Consider the following 17,172-nt stretch of genomic DNA (forward strand, 5'->3'; position numbering starts at 1 on the left):
CTCAGCAGTAGAAGTCTCCACCTGCAGTGCAAGAGACTCAGATTCAGTCCCTGGGTCAGGAAGATCCCCTGAAGGAGGAAAAGGCAACCCACTCCAGTGTTCTTGCCTGGAAAATCCCATGGACAGAGGAGCCTGGCAGGCTGCAGCCCGTAGGGTTGCAGAGAGGTGGACATGGCTGAGCATGCACTCACGCAGAGAAGACTAGAACAAATGAAATGGATGGCTGTAACCAAGATGTAGCGGAGTCTTTAGATGAAAAAGCTACATGCCAGGATAATACCAGCCAACACCAGGAATAATCTTAAGTGTTATTTCTTAATTTTAAGGATGGAGAAAGAATCGACTTAATCAGGCAGAAAAACAGGAGGCTTACCTGAAAGGGAGAAAATCCTCCTTGGCTTTGGACTTGCTCCTGTGTACTATTGGATACGGAAGGAATCTTAGGATGGCCCCTTGAGAATGTTTTTACCCAGACAATGTAAATGTAAGAAGGAAGTAGAAATCATCTAAAGACTGGTACAGATAGAAAGCATTCTCATCCAAAAGCTGCTTGAAAAGTAAGTGACCTAGAGATATGCGTAGTAGAGAATAAGCATAAAAATACTTGAAATAATGGTAGAAAAGTGTAGAGATAAGCAAGAAATTGGTTATTCTTATCCTTGACTGGGGCATCAGCATACTTAGGAGAATCTTGGTAGACTTACTGAATGTGTTGGACCAAAACCCAGTGTTTGCAGAGTTATATAGATGATTCTGATGAGCAGTTAGGACTAAGAACTACTGCTTTAGCAATTTTAATCAGTGTATGTACTATGCAGAGATAATTAGAAAAGTGGGAATATTTCCAAAGATTTGTCCAAAGTATCTTTTTATTCTCAAAGTTAGGCTAATCAATTTGAAAATAGAAAACTGTAAGATATAAAAGCAAATTTTAATAAAGGAAAAGATACTTTCCATGGCAAGAGTTAATTTTATGAAAAAGGCCCTCTGTTTTCAAATGTGTTTCTAATTTATACATGATTTCAATCAAAGTTATCATTGTTTTACTTTTTAGAAGTTTATACGTCTCAATCTCATCTGGGACAATAAACTGTTAGCATAGCAAAGAAATTTATAGAAACATATTGTGAAGGAGGCTTGTTCTTTTGGTGGGTGGCACTTAATAATACAAATTAAAACTTTTGTACTGGAGAATTATGGATAGAAAGATAAATGAAATAGAATAAAATATATAAACAAGACCCAGTATTATAAAAGTAAGGCAATTCATAATAATAAAAGGATTTGTTGTTCACTTGCTCCGTCGTGTCCAACTCTTTGCAACCCCACGGACTGTAGCCTGCCAGGCTCCTCTGACCATGGAATTATCCAGGCACGCATACTGGAGTGGGTTGCCATTTTCTTCTTCAATATAACTAATAACATACCTCAAAATACATGAAGCAAAAGTTGACAGAATTCAAGAGAGAAATAGAGAATTTCATAATCACAGTAGGTTTTAATATCTCTCAGGGGAAATTCCAAATATATGTAAAGTTTTGGAAAAAAAGAAACTTCTGTGTGACAAAGACAGAATCACAAAATTGGAAAATGAGTGGCATTAAAATACAGCATCAAAATATTTGAAATATAGCTAAAACCATGTTTGTAGGAAAATTGAGAGCTTTAAATGCTTGTATTAAAAAGGAGAAAGATATACAAATCGGTGGCCTGAGATTCTACTTTAAGAAACTACAAGGAGGAGAGCAAAATAAACATAAGTAGAAGGAAAATTTTTTGTTGCTAAATAGCAGCAATGAGAAAAGTACAAAATATGCAATAGAAAATTAACAAAGCTAAAAACTGGCTTGTTGAAAAAAATCAACAAAATTGACTTATTCCTGATTAAAATAAGCAAGAACAAGAGAACACAAATAACTAATTTTTGTTCTTGTTCAGTCGCTCATCCATGCCTGACTCTTTACGATCTCATGGACTGAGCATGCCAGGCTTCCCTGTCCATCACCAACTCCCAGAGCTTACTCAGACTTATGTCCATTGAGTCCATAATGCCATCCAACCATCTCATCCACTGTCGTCCCCTTCTCCTGCCTTCAATCTTTCCCAGCATCAGGCTCTTTTCCAATGAATCGGTCCTTCTCATCAGGTGGCCAAAGAATTGGAGCTTCAGCATCAGTCCTTCCAATAAATATTCAGGACTGATTTCCTTTAGGATGGACTGGTTGGATGTCCTTGCAAGTCCAAGGAACTCTCAAGAGTCTTCTCCAATACCACAATTCAAAAGCATCAATTCTTCAGCACTCAGCCTTCTTTATGGTCCAATTCTCACATCCACACATGACTACTAGGTAAAACATAGCTTTGTCTAGGTTGGTCATAGCTTTTCTTCCAAGGAGCAAGCATCTTTTAATTCCATGGCTGCAGTCACTATCTGCAGTGGTTTTGGAGTCCAAGAAAATAAAATCTGTCACTGTTTCCATTGTTTCCCTATCTATTTGCCATAAAGTGATGGGACCGGATGCCATGATCTTTGTTTTTTGAAAGTTAAGTTTTAAGCCAGCTGTTTCACTCTCCTTTTGCATCCTCAGCAAGAGGCTCTTTAGTTCTCTTCACTTTCTGCCATGAGGGTGGTGTCATGTGTATATCTGAGGTTACTGATAGTTCTCGCAGTAGTCTTGATTCCAGCTTGTGCTTCATCCAGCCTGGCATTTCACATGATGTACTCTGCATATAAGTTCAGTAAGCAAGGTGACAGTATATAGCCTTGACGTACTCTTTTCCCAGTTTGGAACCAGTCTGTTGTTCCATGTCCAATTCTAACTGTTGCTTCTTGACCTACATACAGATTTCTTAGGAGGCATGTCAGGTGATCTGTATTCCCATCTCTTTAAGAATTTTCCACAGTTTGCTGTGATCCCCACAAAGATTTTAGTATAGTCAATGAAGCAAATTTTTTTTTTTTTCAATTCTCTTGCTTTGTCTATGATCCAACGGATGTTGGCAATTTGATCTCTGGTTTCTCTGCCTTTTCTAAAACCAGCTTGAACATCTGGATGTTCTTGATTCACGTACTGCAGAAGCCCTAACTTGGAGAATTTTGAGCATTACTTTGCTAGCGTGTGAGATGAGTGCAACTGTGCATTAGTTTGAACGTTCTTTGAAATTGCCCTTCTTTGGTATAGTAATGAAAACTGGCCTTTTCCAGTCCTGTGGCCACTGCCGAGTTTTCCAAATTTGCTGGCATATTGAGTGCAACACTTTGACAGCATCATCTTTTAGGATTTGAAATAGTTCAAATGGAATTCCATCACCTCCAGTTGCTTTGTTTGTAGTGATGCTTCCTAAGGCCAACTTCCTTCACCAATATTAGGAATGAAAAAAAGTATTATCACTACAGATCCTACAGACATTAAAGTGATAGTAAGTGAATAAGGTGAAAAACTTCAATACCCCTAGAGGAATTGGTCACATTTCTTGAAAAATAGAACTTACAAAGTTGATATAGGAAGAAATAAAATTCCAAATGGCTGTATGTCTGTTTTTATAATTCATTATAAAAAACCTTCCCCTAAAAACAACTCCAAGCTCAAAGGTTGCACTGATAAATGCCATCAAACATTCAACAAATAAACAATACTAATATATACAAAACTTATCAGAAAATGCAAAAGGGAGCATCATGGCCCAAATCATTTTTTTGCAGTTGTTGTTGTTCAGTCACTAAGTCATGTCCGACTCTTTGCAACCCCATGGACTGCAGCACACCAGGCTTCCCTGTCCATCACCAACTCCCAGAGCTTGCTCAAACTCATGTCTATTGAGTCAGTGATGCCATCCAACCATCTCATCCTCTGCCCTCCTCTTCTCCTCTTGTCTTCAGTCTTTCCCAACATCAGGGTCTTTTCCAATGAGTCAGCTCTGCTCCTCAGGTGGCCAAAGGATTGGAACTTTAGCTTCAGCATCAGTCCTTCCAGTGAATATTCAGGATTGATTTCCTTTAGGGAAAGGAAAAGGAAAAGGATCAAAACAAAGGTTTGATCTCCTTTGTATCCTAGGGACCCTCAAGAGTCTTCTCCAGCACCACAGTTCAAAACCATCAATTATTCAGCACATAGCCTTCTTTATGCTTCCAACTCTCAGAGATCTGTACGTGATAGCTGGAAAAAACCACAGCTTTGACTATACAGACCTTTGTCCACAATGTGATGTCTCTGCTTTTTAATATGCTGCCTGGGTTTGTCATAGCCTGTCTTCCAAAGAGCAGGTGTTTTTAATTTCATGTCTGCCGTCACCATCTGCAGTGATTCTGGAGCCCAAGAAAAGAAAATCTGCCACTGTTTCTGCTTTTTCCCCATCTATTTGCCATGAAGTGACAGGACCAAATGTTATGATCTTCATTTTTTGAATGTTGAATTTTAAGCCAGCTTTTTTACTCTCCTCTTTCACCTTCATCAAGAGGCTCTTTATTTCCTCTTTGTTTTCTGCCTTTAAAGTGGTATCATCTGCATATATGAGGTTGTTGGTATTTCACCCAGCAATCTTGATTCCAGCTTGTGAATCATCCAGCCCAGCGTTTTGCATGATATACTCTGCATATAAGTTAAATATAATATAATATAAATATATATATATACTCTGCATATAAGTTAAGATTAGAAGTATCCTAATCCTCAAACAAAGAGTTTTAAAAAATAAAGAAGGAAAATATGGACCAATCTCTGTCATAACTGTAGACACAAAATCACTACTGCTGATGGGAATAAAATTGACAGACTCCCCACTAAAGAGGAATTTGGTAATGTATTTCAAAAGGTCTTCATTATGGTGAGCTATAGTACCGCTATAGTACTCTATATAGAAACCTATATAGAATGCTATATAGAAACCTATATGCAGGTCAGGAAGCAACAGTTAGAACTGGACATGGAACAACAGACTGGTTCCAAATAGGAAAAGGAGTACGTCAAGGCTGTATATTATCACCCTACTTATTTAACCTATATGCAGAGTACATCATGAGACACGCTGGGCTGGAAGAAGCACAAGCTGGAATCAAGATTGCCGGGAGAAATATCAATAAACTCAGATATGCAGATGACACCACCCTTATGGCAGAAAGTGAAGATGAACTCAAAAGCCTCTTAATGAAAGTGAAAGTGGAGAGTGAAAAAGTTGGCTTAAAGCTCAACATTCAGAAAACGATCGTGGCATCCAGTCCCATCACTTCATGGGAAATAGATGGGGAAACAGTGGACACAGTGTCAGACTTTATTTTGGGGGGCTCCAAAATCACTGCAGATAGTGACTGCAGCCATGAAATTAAAAGACACTTACTCCTTAAAAGGAAAGTTATGACCAACCTAGATAGCATATTCAAAAGCAGAGACATTACTTTGCCAACAAAGGCCCATCTAGTCAAGGCTGTGGTTTTTCCAGTAGTCATGTATGTATGTGAGAGCTGGACTGTGAAGAAAGCTGAGTGCCGAAGAATTGATGCTTTTGAACTGTGGTGTTGGAGAAGACTCTTGAGAGTCCCTTGGACTGCAAGGAGATCCAACCAGTCCATTCTGAAGGAGATCAGCCCTGGGATTTCTTTGGAAGGAATGATGCTAAAGCTGAAACTCCAGTACTTTGGCCACCTCATGCGAAGAGTTGACTCATTGGAAAAGACTAATCCTGGGAGGGATTGGGGGCAAGAGGAGACGGGGACAACAGAGGATGAGATGGCTGGGTGGCATCACTGACTCGATGGACGTGAGTTTGAGTGAACTCCAGGAGTTGGTGATGGACAGGGAGGCCTGGTGTGCTGCGATTCATGGGGTCGCAAAGAGTCAGACACGACTGAGCAACTGCACTGAACTGATAGTACCTCTATGCCCACTTTCTGGAGAGATTTTTTTTTTTTAATCACAAATGGATGTTGGATTTTGTCAGAAGCTTTTTCTGCATCTATTGAAATGATCATATGGTTTTTATTTAATCTATTGATGAGGGATATCACCTTAGTCGATTTGCAGATATTGAAAAATCCTTTCATACGAAAATGGTTTTATCTTTTAACCCAGTAATTCTGTTTCAGTGAATTTAATATTCCCACATTTTACCTGTAGGTATGTTAGAACAGTTGAAAGTAAAGTAAGTGATAAACTAAGATTTTTTTTTAGTATATAAGGATTCATATGTGGAATGCTATTAAATATTGATGTAGATCATTGAAATAGGAACTGTTTAGCAAACTAAATGAGAAAGTTTACTTGAAACATACTCCCTTAAGTCCTTGATAACTGTTTTTGGTATTAAATACATGCTTGTAAAACATAAATTGTAGAGTACCAGGAAATCTTAATAGTGACTACTTTCTGGTAATTGAATCATGGATCTTTTTGTTCCTTTTTTTTCCTTTTATTATATTTTCCAAAGTTTAGCAAACTGTATTTTAAATCAAAATGTAGAGTATGTCAAGTAAGCTTATAGGTTTGGATAAGCACACTTACTTTTTTTTTTTCTATTAACATTGAGTAATAATGCCTCTTTTATAAAATTTAAAATTGTTTTTTGATATGGAAGTTTTATAAGTCATTGTGCATGACTAATCCCAGTAATAGAACCATTATTTCTGCAGCCTTAAATAAATAATTGGTATACATGGGGTTTTAAACTGGTAGCTCATTGTTAGAGACATAAAAGGCATGGTTTTAACTGTCTAGCAGTTGTAGATAATCTGCCTGCCAGTGCAGGAGATCCAGGAGACCCTGATTCATTCCCTGGGTGGGGAAAATCCCCTGGAGTAGGAAATGGCAACCCACTCCAGTTTTCTTGCCTGGAGAATCCCATGGACAGAGGAGTCAGGCAGGCTATATAGTCCATGGTATCGGAAAGAGCTGGACACGGCTGATCAAACACACAGAGGTAAAGATACAGCAGTTCGCAGCAATTAACTGCCCAGGGCAGAGTTGGCAGGTTGGTTCATCTGTGCTCCAGTTCTGATTGATGGATGGTGACTGCCTGGAGAGATGTATTAAGATAAATAGGATTTATCCTGGATTCGGCTTAAAGTGTGTTGAGAATGTAATAATGTCTACTCTAAGCAAGAGAGCAGAACAATGAGGCATGATGTGCCATTCTTGACCTAGTTAGGGAATAAGGGTAATCTTATTTTTACAGTTGAATGTGGGCCGTATTTCTAGCTGAGATGAACACTGATGGTTATTTGCAAGGTGGTTAAGTGGCAGGCAGGGTCATAATAAAGGACTGACAGATTACTTCTGGCTCTGGTTTCTATGAAATCAAACCATTTCACAGATACTGTTAGAATGGTCTACTTGCCTGTGAGAAAATAGATCATTTATTGAAGTATGACTTCCAGATTTTAACCTCAGGCACCAGGTAAATCTAAGTCACTCATAATATATGGTTCACAATATTTATTATGTATGTAACTGGCATGACAATTTCTGCACATCCAGATTATTTTGTCCATGAGCAGGTAGGCTGTTGTGACAGCTCCATGACATCCTCCTCCTGCCTTGCAGGCAAGTTCATGACACGCCTTCCTTTCCTGTGTCCCATGTATGTCTTGGCACATATCAGTGATGTTTGAAATGTGCTCACTGGACTGATTACTCAGACTTTTTGACATTCTTTAGTCCAGAAAGTTACATTTTGTTCCTGGCTAGTGAATTTCTAAGCCTTTGTAATCACTGAAGGGCAATGAATGTCGTTCTCCAAAAGACTGTAGCTTTCACATGGTTGTTCCACCCTCTACAGTCCACTCAAGTACTATGTATGCGTGTGTGTGTGTTCACATGCATACACACTGTGTATGAATGTGTAAACTCACTCCTAGAATGACATTTATTTGCAGGTAGGATTTTTTTCCGAGTCGGGCACGACTGAGCGACTTCACTTTTTCACGTTTCACTTTCATGCATTGGAGAGGGAAGTGGCAACCCACTCCAGTGTTCTTGCCTGGGGAATCCCAGGGACGGGGGAGCCTGGTGGGCTGCCGTCTATGGGATCGCACAGAGTTGGACACGACTGAAGCAACTTAGGAGCAGCAGCAGCAGATAAATTCTCATGTTGGCTGCTTGGAAAAAAATTCCATCCCTCTTGATATTGAATAATAGTATTTCAGGGTTTGAGAGGAGTGTAGCAGTTTAGAAGCAGACGGCCTGCCTAATTTTTGAGACTCTGCACCCACCCCATTTCTACCATTTCAGCCGATGTTTGAAACGCTGCCAGACAGATTTCACAAATCCAGTGCAGCCTATTATTACTTTGGAACAGCTTTGACCCTTAAACATTCCTTTTTATAATGGCAATAATTCTATTCCTTGAGAATAATGAAAGTAGTTAAATACTTCTGTAAAGATGAAATGACTTCAGATATTGAAAGATTTATCATGCTTCTATAAGTCTTTTGAGCATTCCTGTTTTCTTTTTCTATTCAGTTCTATCTTCAAGTCCTTTTTGTATTGATCATTCTTTAAATATTTCACCCAGAAGTGAGCCCAGTAGTCCAGAGATTGTCTGCTTCTGATTGACAGATCTTTTCTGTTCATGAAGCCTGATGTGGAGTCTGGATTTGCGGTGTGGAGGGGCAGTGTTCATTTCTGGTTCACTCCTGGAAGGCAGTGTTGATTGCAGGCCCAAGTGGTTTTCATACTTGTTTCAGTGTTTCTACCCAAGCACTGCCTCATATTAATCACTGTGAAAGTCCATCTAGTCAGGCTGGGCTCATCGTTTGGATCACCCCTTGTGCTTGTGTATCCCTGGCACCCTTGGTAATGGCCCCTGCCTTGTGTAGGCTGGAGCTGAAGACCGAATCCCTCCGCAGTCTTCTTGCACTTAGATCTGTATTAATGCTAGTGGGTTTTGGTGGTTTTTTTTTTTTAGTTTTCAGATACTCAGTGCCTTTTGATAATATGCTGCTTTTGGGGAAAAGCATATTTAGGAACCATTTTTTTAATTGGATTGTATTTTGCACTTATGTAGTACTCTCTGAAGAATGAATCTTGAGGGGAAAAAAAACGTGTAAGTTTGATTACATTATGTTGGTGTATGGTCAGCAACTGTGAAAGTACATATAGAGCATATGGAAAATTTAATTACTTAGAATATTGTCATATTTTTGTCTTTCAAACTTCATTACTATTTCTTTGTATTGATCTGAATAATGTTGTAAGCAGTAATAATTTTTGAAGCCCTTTCTACTATTCCAGAATACTCTAGTCATAAATTACAAAATGCTTCAGAGTAGTCTTTAAAGTAATACTGCCTGGGTTGAATACTAGCTCCTGTTGAAATGACCTTAGGAGAGGAAGTTAATCTTTCTAAGCCTCAGTCTGCTTGTCTGTAAAATGTGAATTGGAAAAGTGGTTCTCTCCTGAACTTAATTTTAGGAGAAAATGAATGGGAAACATCTTGCAATAAAAAATAAGCTCTTAGTAAAATTTACCTTTTACTAATACTTTTTAATGTTACAAAATCATTCCAGCTTTTCAGAAGACAAATAGAACTGCCTTATGATCCAGCAATCCAACTGCTGGGCATACACACTGAGGAAACCAGAATTGAAAGAGACACGTGTACCCCAATGTTCATCGCAGCACTGTTTATAATAGCCAGGACATGGAAGCAACCTAGATGTCCATCAGCAGATGAATGGATAAGAAAGCTATGGTACATATACACAATGGAGTACTACTCAGCCATTAAAAAGAATACATTTGAATCAGTTCTAATGAGGTGGATGAAACTGGAGCCTATTATACAGAGTGAAGTAAGCCAGAAGGAAAAACACCAATACAGTATACTAATGTATATATATGGAATTTAGAAAGATGGTAACAATAACCCTGTATATGAGACAGCAGAAGAGACACTGATGTATAGAACAGTCTTTTGGACTCTGTGGGAGAGGGGGAGGGCGGGATGATTTGGGAGAATGGCATTGAAATACATATAATATCATATATGGAACGAGTCGCCAGTCCAGGTTCGATGCACGATACTGGATGCTTGGGGCTGGTGCACTGGGACGACCCAGAGGGATGGTATGGGGAGGGAGGAGGGAGGAGAATTCAGGATGGGGAACACATGTATACCTGTGGCGGATTCATTTCGATATTTGGCAAAACCAATACAATATTGTAAAGTTTAAAAATAAAATTAAAAATATAAAAAAAAATTTTAAAAGATAAAAAAAAGACAAACTAATGTGATGTTTGTCAATATGTTCTAAAATTAATTGGTGATATGTTGTAATTGTGACCTACGATTCAAGTTTTTAGGGTTCCCCCCCCCCCAAGAGGATTATATGCTGTAGAAAAAGCTGAATAGCTAAAGTACTTTTCCTTTTATTTTTGCTAATTGAGTCCAACCTACTTCAGTTGATCTTACAAAACAATGAAAGCCAAAAGTAGGAACTCTGTATGTCAGATCCTCCATTAATAATGGCCATGTTTTTATTTTTTGCTTACAACTTTCTCAGGATTCTATATAACTTCAGATTCTGATGAAATTATGTTTTTATTTATCAGTGGTTTAAGAGTTTGAGTCTGTTTTTATAATTATAGTTAGCATGTGGCTTCATAATGACTCATTTCCCTGAAATGCATTTCATTCTCAAGTAATTCTGATGCATAATCCAAGAAGTTATCTGCACATTCAGCTATTCCTTTTTTTAGGGAAAGGGCTCTTCAAACTCAGTATTATACACATTTCAAGTCCTTTTTATTACACAGTATCCTTAAATATTAATACTTTTATATTGATCTACCCTTATTAAAAGTAATGTGGTACATTCAAGATTAAGAACTCTGCTACAAAGAAAGATGTACTAAGAAAGGTAGTCTTCTTACAATAATGTTAAAAGAAATACTTCCATAGTTGAAAAATGAGAACCCCTGCTTAAAATGTAAGTTTCAGCAGGGGACCTATATAATAATAAATATGGATGCTAAAATGAGGACCAAGATGCCAGATTTTCAGAAGAAATTTGAAATCCACATTTGACTTTTAAACTCCTAACCCACATTGAGGGTATAAAAAATCTAATTGTTGGAGATTCAAGAGAGAAAGGATTTTTATCCAGGGGCATTTCTCTGGAGAGAATGCTGTGCATCCTGCCCCATCTAGTTGCTTTTCCCTTCATCTCAGGAAGAAGTAATTTTAATTGGTTGTTAAAATGTAAGTTTCAGCCGGTAAGGCCAGTTTATCGACTGAACCATTCAGGTAGAGGGCTCCTGTTCCCCTCACTTCCATCTTCATCCTTTACCTCTGGTCCCTTCCAATCTGGAGAGGATGAAAATAACTAGGAAAGACAGGGAGAAAATTGAATGAAAGAAGACAGGTTTTCTTAAACACTTCCTTCCCAGGTGGTGCAGATCCTAGCTGGGGAAGAGAAGCCATCATACCACTGAAGTTGGATATTCTAAAAACCAAATTGAGATTTTTATATTTTAAAGTGACTATAGGTATTATTGGAGAAGGCAATGGCACCCTACTCCAGTATTCTTGCCTGGAAAATCCCATGGACAGAGGAGCCTGGTAGGCTGCAGTCCATGGGGTCGCTAGGAGTCGGACCCAACTGAGCGACTTCACTTTCACTTTTCACTTTCATGCATTGGAGAAGGAAATGGCAACCCACTCCAGTGTTCTTGCCTGGAGAATCCCAGGGACCAGGGAGCCTGGTGGGCTGCCGTCCATTGGGTCACACAGAGTTGGACATAACTGGAACGACTTAGCAGCATAGGTATTATATCAGATAGAAATGATTAGAAAAACCATGGGGACTATCCCAAGTGTTCACTCAGGGGTGAAAGATGAATCACCACATTGAATAAAAATTAAAAGAAAAAAGTTAGGATAAAAGGAAATTGCTTTTGTAATTGCATCTCTAAAATAATACTTATTTAGTGCATTGATTATATAATTGAAGAATCTAGAAATACCAAATGTTTTTTGACTTACAAACCACTTTGATTTTTTAAGTTTAAAATAATCCTCTGAAAGATAGCTTAAATTTTATGGTGAATTGGACTTTTCTTAAATTATATTTTCTAATCTGGTAATAGGAAAAGAAATGTTACATTTTCTCACTTGTCATTTGCATTCGTGTTTATCTACTTGTTGGCTTGCTGATAGTGGTCTTAAAATGGAAAAGTTGAGTTGGTCAGTGCAGTTGGTTTAAATTAAGGAAATGTATGTAATATTTCTTTAGAAAACATCTTTGACATTTTGGAAAATTAAGCTTGATTTATTGTAAAGTAATTTAGTTTTTCCACTGGCAGTGGCATAGAATAATTTTTTTCTAGTAGCTATTCCGAATGACCTGAGTTAAGAAAACGTTGCTCATTTTCAATATATTCCTAATACTATTTTCCTGCTATTTTCCATTTTATGCAAAGGCCATTGTAGGCTAATTATAGAAAATTGCATTTAGTGCCAAGTGGATGTGAAATTAACTTTGACGCTGATGGACTGACATTTAAAGTAAAATGAGGTTACATTCTTCCCTGGGATTCTATGAACTATATTTTAATGTCCTTCAGTTATGAGAAGACATTTGCATCTTCCTAATTTTCTGGGGTTTTTTTTTTTTTTTTTGGTAGTTGGTCACATTTCACAAAATGTGAATGTTGTGATTTTTGACATTAAAAAATTCATGAAATATTTTCTTCAAATATTTATAAAATTCTTTCTGACTATACAAAACTTGGAGATTTATATTTTGTGACTTAACATGGTGAAGATTATGTGAAATATAAGTTCTGTAAACATTATTTTGCCTGTTTTTTATTTTTTTGTTATAAAAATTATTTTAATTGTTGATATTTATTTTACTTTAAATGAGAAAAGACTGCACCTAAAATTCAGAACCTTGAAGGGGTCTGCATCATGAGAAAAAAACTGTTTTTGCATCTTTTGCAATTTAAAAGACTATATTCTTAAAGGAAGAACTTTTGAACATAGCTTGGCAGACTGGCCAGGGTTTGAGGTCACAATCTCCTTACTTCTCACCACCTGACATCACACGTAAGCCATGACTCATGACGGTTGTGAATGCCATTTGGAGCAGTATCTACAAAACTTCATATAAATATTTTCTGTATATTTTCATTTCTTTTCCTGAATACATTCCTCTGATTTTGTTCTAGGCTCGCAGGAAGGAGGTATTTATCCAGGAACGGTATGGGAGATTTAATTTAAATGACCCATTCCTGGCACTACAGAGAGACTATGAAGCAGGTGCCAGCGATAAAGAGAAGAAGCCAGTTTGTACCAACCCCCTCTCCATCCTCGAAGCAGTCATGGCACACTGCAGAAAAATGCAAGAAAGGATGTCCACACAGCTGGCTGCTGCTGAGAGCAGACAAAAGAAGGTATTGAGACTTTCCAATAGTCTTTCTTCCCATAACACAGTGTAGAATGAGGAGACCACTTCCGAGGTGGTGGGTTTGTTCTTAAATGCTGTATTTTCAGGAATGCAAAATACCGACAAATTATGGAGACCCTTCTCAAATGTAACTCAAAAATAACACTAAATCATAAAAGAAGTATGAAAAATTATGTTTCTTATAATAGTTACTATGATGCTTTCATTAAAATAGGGATTTTTGGAGGGAGAGTCTGTTTCCTAATGCCCTAAGGCATGCTTAACTGCTCAATGGGTGATCCAGTAATGCAACCAGGACTGATCATATGGTGGCATCCCCAACTTTCTTTATCTAGCTTCTGTCGCTTATATTTCTTTGCAATTAGAAATTATTATTATTTTTTAATGAAAATAGTATGAGAATAGAATGAAAGTTTGCTTAGTATAATGCAGTCTCACAACATGTCATTTGAAGTTCTGGTTCGTCTCAAACTCGCCTCTGGGGTCTGAGTGTCTGCTGCAGACCTCCAGGCTCCTGCTCACATGTGTTTCATTAAAACCAACCTCCTCCGCCTGCCTCACCTCCCCCAGCAACACAAATACACATTTATTGCACTGAGCACATGCTTCAAAGAGTCCTAAGCAATGAAAGCTTTCTGTGATCAACCATAAGGAAATAGAAGTTTAAATTTTTTGTCCTTCTGATACACTGCTGAGATGACTGATTCCCTTTATTTGAAAAGAGTGAGGAAGACAGAGAAGGTAATGATGTCTGGTATGATTAGAATTAAAAGTAGTATGTTCTTCCAACCATTATTAAAACATAAAATAAGTCTTCTATTTGTCCTTTTCAGAGAATTTGTTATAGCTCACATTTAACACCTGATTAACAGTTAACCCGAATGCACTATACTATATAAATATTTATGATGCTGTCATTATAAATTCATGACTGTGTGGGCTTTCTCCCTGTAATTATTTCTTTGCAGTAATATATATTTGCTGGTGCTCTGGGATAGGTGTTGAATAAAATCAAACCTTTGCTCAGTATGCACATGGTAGAAAACTGAAGCATGAGTAAATAATAAAGAATAGACGGTCTTCCCTGCATGTGAGACCGAATCACACCGTTTTACTCTGGGCTCTACATACCATCTACAAAGCCCTGCAGACAACCACTGAGATCTCTAGAGCTTTTCAAAAATCCCCACAAACCACATAAGCTAAGAGCCAGTGTGTTTCCGTTGATGTCACTAAGGCTCACTTGTATGTCTTGGATGAGACACATTTCAATTACACTCTTAATGTGTCAAATGAGCTATTTCATAATAAAGTACGTCTGCTGGGGTTGTGCTGTATTATCAAAAATCAAGCAAATATTTTGTTTTTGTTGTAGTTTTCATCCAATACATACAATGCATGCTTTACCAAATTTTACTTCAGTTTTGCATTTTATCTATCATTATAAGAGAGGAAAAAAAGTTGAATCAAAGCTTTGAGTTCAATTCTGAGTTGAATCAAAGCTCTTATTATCTAGTTGATTTTTTTTTTTTAATCAGCTTACATCCTGTTTGTTTCTGAATGCCTGGGTTATTTCCAACCTGGCTGGAAGTGAAAGGAAATTGTTTCTGTCCTATGGGTCCTGAGAGGCTGGTATGGAATGAGCCAATGATCTGTCTCCCGCGTATTACGGAGACACAGAGGTCCTTTATGGCCACATTGACTGGCTGTGCCGTCTCAGTGAAGGGTCTTTCTGAATGGCAGTGCTACCTTTTGTCCCTAAAGGATATTCTATCCAGTAGCCTGTAACGTGTGAGGAGAGTAACTGTTTGTACTCTAATCCTGGATCTTTATTTATGAAGAAAATAAGATAACATAGCAGCTGATAAGACCAGAGTCATTTCAGCAATAAAATTACCTGTCACCTCTACTCTTGAGAGTAAATATAGTAACCAGACATCGTCAGGTCTCTTACATGTAGAATAAATGGCAGCTTTAGAAATCTAAAAGCATTAAGACACAGAAATCCTTTATTTTAAATGAACCCAGGTCATCAAATCACTGCCAGAGCAAAAGTCAGGGAAAGCAAAGGTCCGATTATCTTCAGTTCAAGTATTTATTATCTGACACTGGGCAGAGCTCTGTGGTGATTCTAAGACATTTGGCCTGAACACTGCTCTGCTTGGCCTCTCTAGGCGGGAGAAGAAGCTTAGCACTCATTCATGCATTGGTTCCTGCTGAGACTACTAATAGGAGGGTTAACTGGTAATTTGCCTGCCAGGAAAATTTGGGCAAGAGTCAATTTGGCAAATGGACTGAGCCTCAAGCCACTTTGCATAAACTAATGGGTAATCATCATGGGGAAATTTGCCTCTGGTAATATACCAGTTAGAGGCAGTAACCCAGGTGGTTATTATTTGGGTTTTTACTTTTTATCTTGTGCATCATCTGGTGATACAGCTTCTGTTCTAATTTATTTTCAGTCATTTTATTCATACATAGTATAATTTCTAGCCTGGAAATAGAAAACATCTTTTAATTTGAGCAGAGCTTATAGAAGAAAAAAAGCAAAAATAACAACCAGGAAATTCAGAAGGGGGCATTTTTTTTCACCAGAGGAAAAACTCAAAGTAGTTCTGTGTATTAGATAGAGCTCCTTCTAGGTAGGGCTTCCCTGGTGGCTTTGCAGTAAGGAATCTGCCTGCAATGCAGGAGATGCCGGTTCTGTCCCTGGATTGAGAAGATCCCCTAGAAAAGGAAATGGCAAACCACTCCAGTATTCTTGCCTTGGACCTCCCTTGGACAGAGGAGCCTGGCAGGCTGCAGTCCATGGGGTCGTAAAAGAGTTGGATATGACCAAAGCGACTAAAAACAAAACAGAAACAACCTCTTAGGTGGCAGCTCAGCACAGTGAGGTCAGTTGCATAACAGTAGATGCATCAGGCAGAATGTGTAGTCACAAAGCAGTTCCAGTATTCATGGAGTTCATCGGAAAGAGCATTTATTTGTTGGCTACCAGCATGGTAGAGCATGGCTGGGGGAACTCGGGGACCAGCTCTTAGCAGCCAGCATCTCTGACAAATGCTCACTGTAGATCTAATCTGCAGTGGCTGATCCTTCTACTGAGCTGGATACTGAAGCTGGCTGATACCAGACGCACCACTGCCATCACTGCTCTGGGTCTTGGGTGGTGCTTCCCCTAGCCCTGCTTCTTTGCGTCACTTGTTTCCTAATTGATGCCTAAGAGTAGGTGCATTTGATTGGCCAAGCTCAGGCCACATGCGTTCTCCTTAGCTACAAGACCAGGAAAGCAACTATTGGCTGTATTTTAACTACCACAGGAGAGAACCATCAGTGCAAAGTTCCCCTGACATAGAAAGGAGTTTCAGCTGTTAGTCAACCAAAGAAATGATGAATGCACCAGAAAAGAGCAATGAAAACATGTTTTATTTCATATGCCTCTTTCTTACATTGTAAATAATTGTAATTCATTCTGCTATTTGTACTCACTGTTTTCTGCTTCATGGTTATAACATACAAATGTAATTTAATTTTACATTGTTTTCTAGACTTTTGTTCAAGGATAACATGGTAGAGAAACATCTAAAATAACATTTTTAGGAAGAGTATATCAGCTTCTTTGTACATGAGTGATTGTTTTCAACTCCTTCCTGAGTCTGTTTTTGTATAACTCATTATTACAGTTCAAAATGCATTTTGACTCCCCAGGGAGCACTGTAGAGCAAGCATTAAGGGGAGCTGGAGACTGAGATCTGCAGCTTTGAGCCAGGACA

The 17,172-nt window shown here is 38.2% G+C and overlaps 1 protein-coding gene across 3 annotated transcripts in view; it reads left to right on the forward strand.

The window, feature by feature from the left end:
* The window catches only part of CTTNBP2 (cortactin binding protein 2), a 168,998-nt gene that overhangs the window by 55,081 nt on the left and 96,745 nt on the right, over positions 1-17,172 (forward strand). For all 3 annotated transcript variants that reach the window (XR_011566233.1, XM_070787786.1, XM_019959427.2), the window contains exon 3: positions 13,161-13,385. Coding sequence is in view for 2 of the 3 variants with exons in the window: in XM_070787786.1 (XP_070643887.1) it covers positions 13,161-13,385 (225 nt within the window). In the remaining variant the exon portion in view is untranslated. The remainder of the gene's footprint in view (positions 1-13,160; positions 13,386-17,172) is intronic.

Source organism: Bos indicus, chromosome 4, assembly GCF_029378745.1.
Source record: "Bos indicus isolate NIAB-ARS_2022 breed Sahiwal x Tharparkar chromosome 4, NIAB-ARS_B.indTharparkar_mat_pri_1.0, whole genome shotgun sequence".
Taxonomy (NCBI): Eukaryota; Metazoa; Chordata; class Mammalia; order Artiodactyla; family Bovidae; genus Bos; species Bos indicus.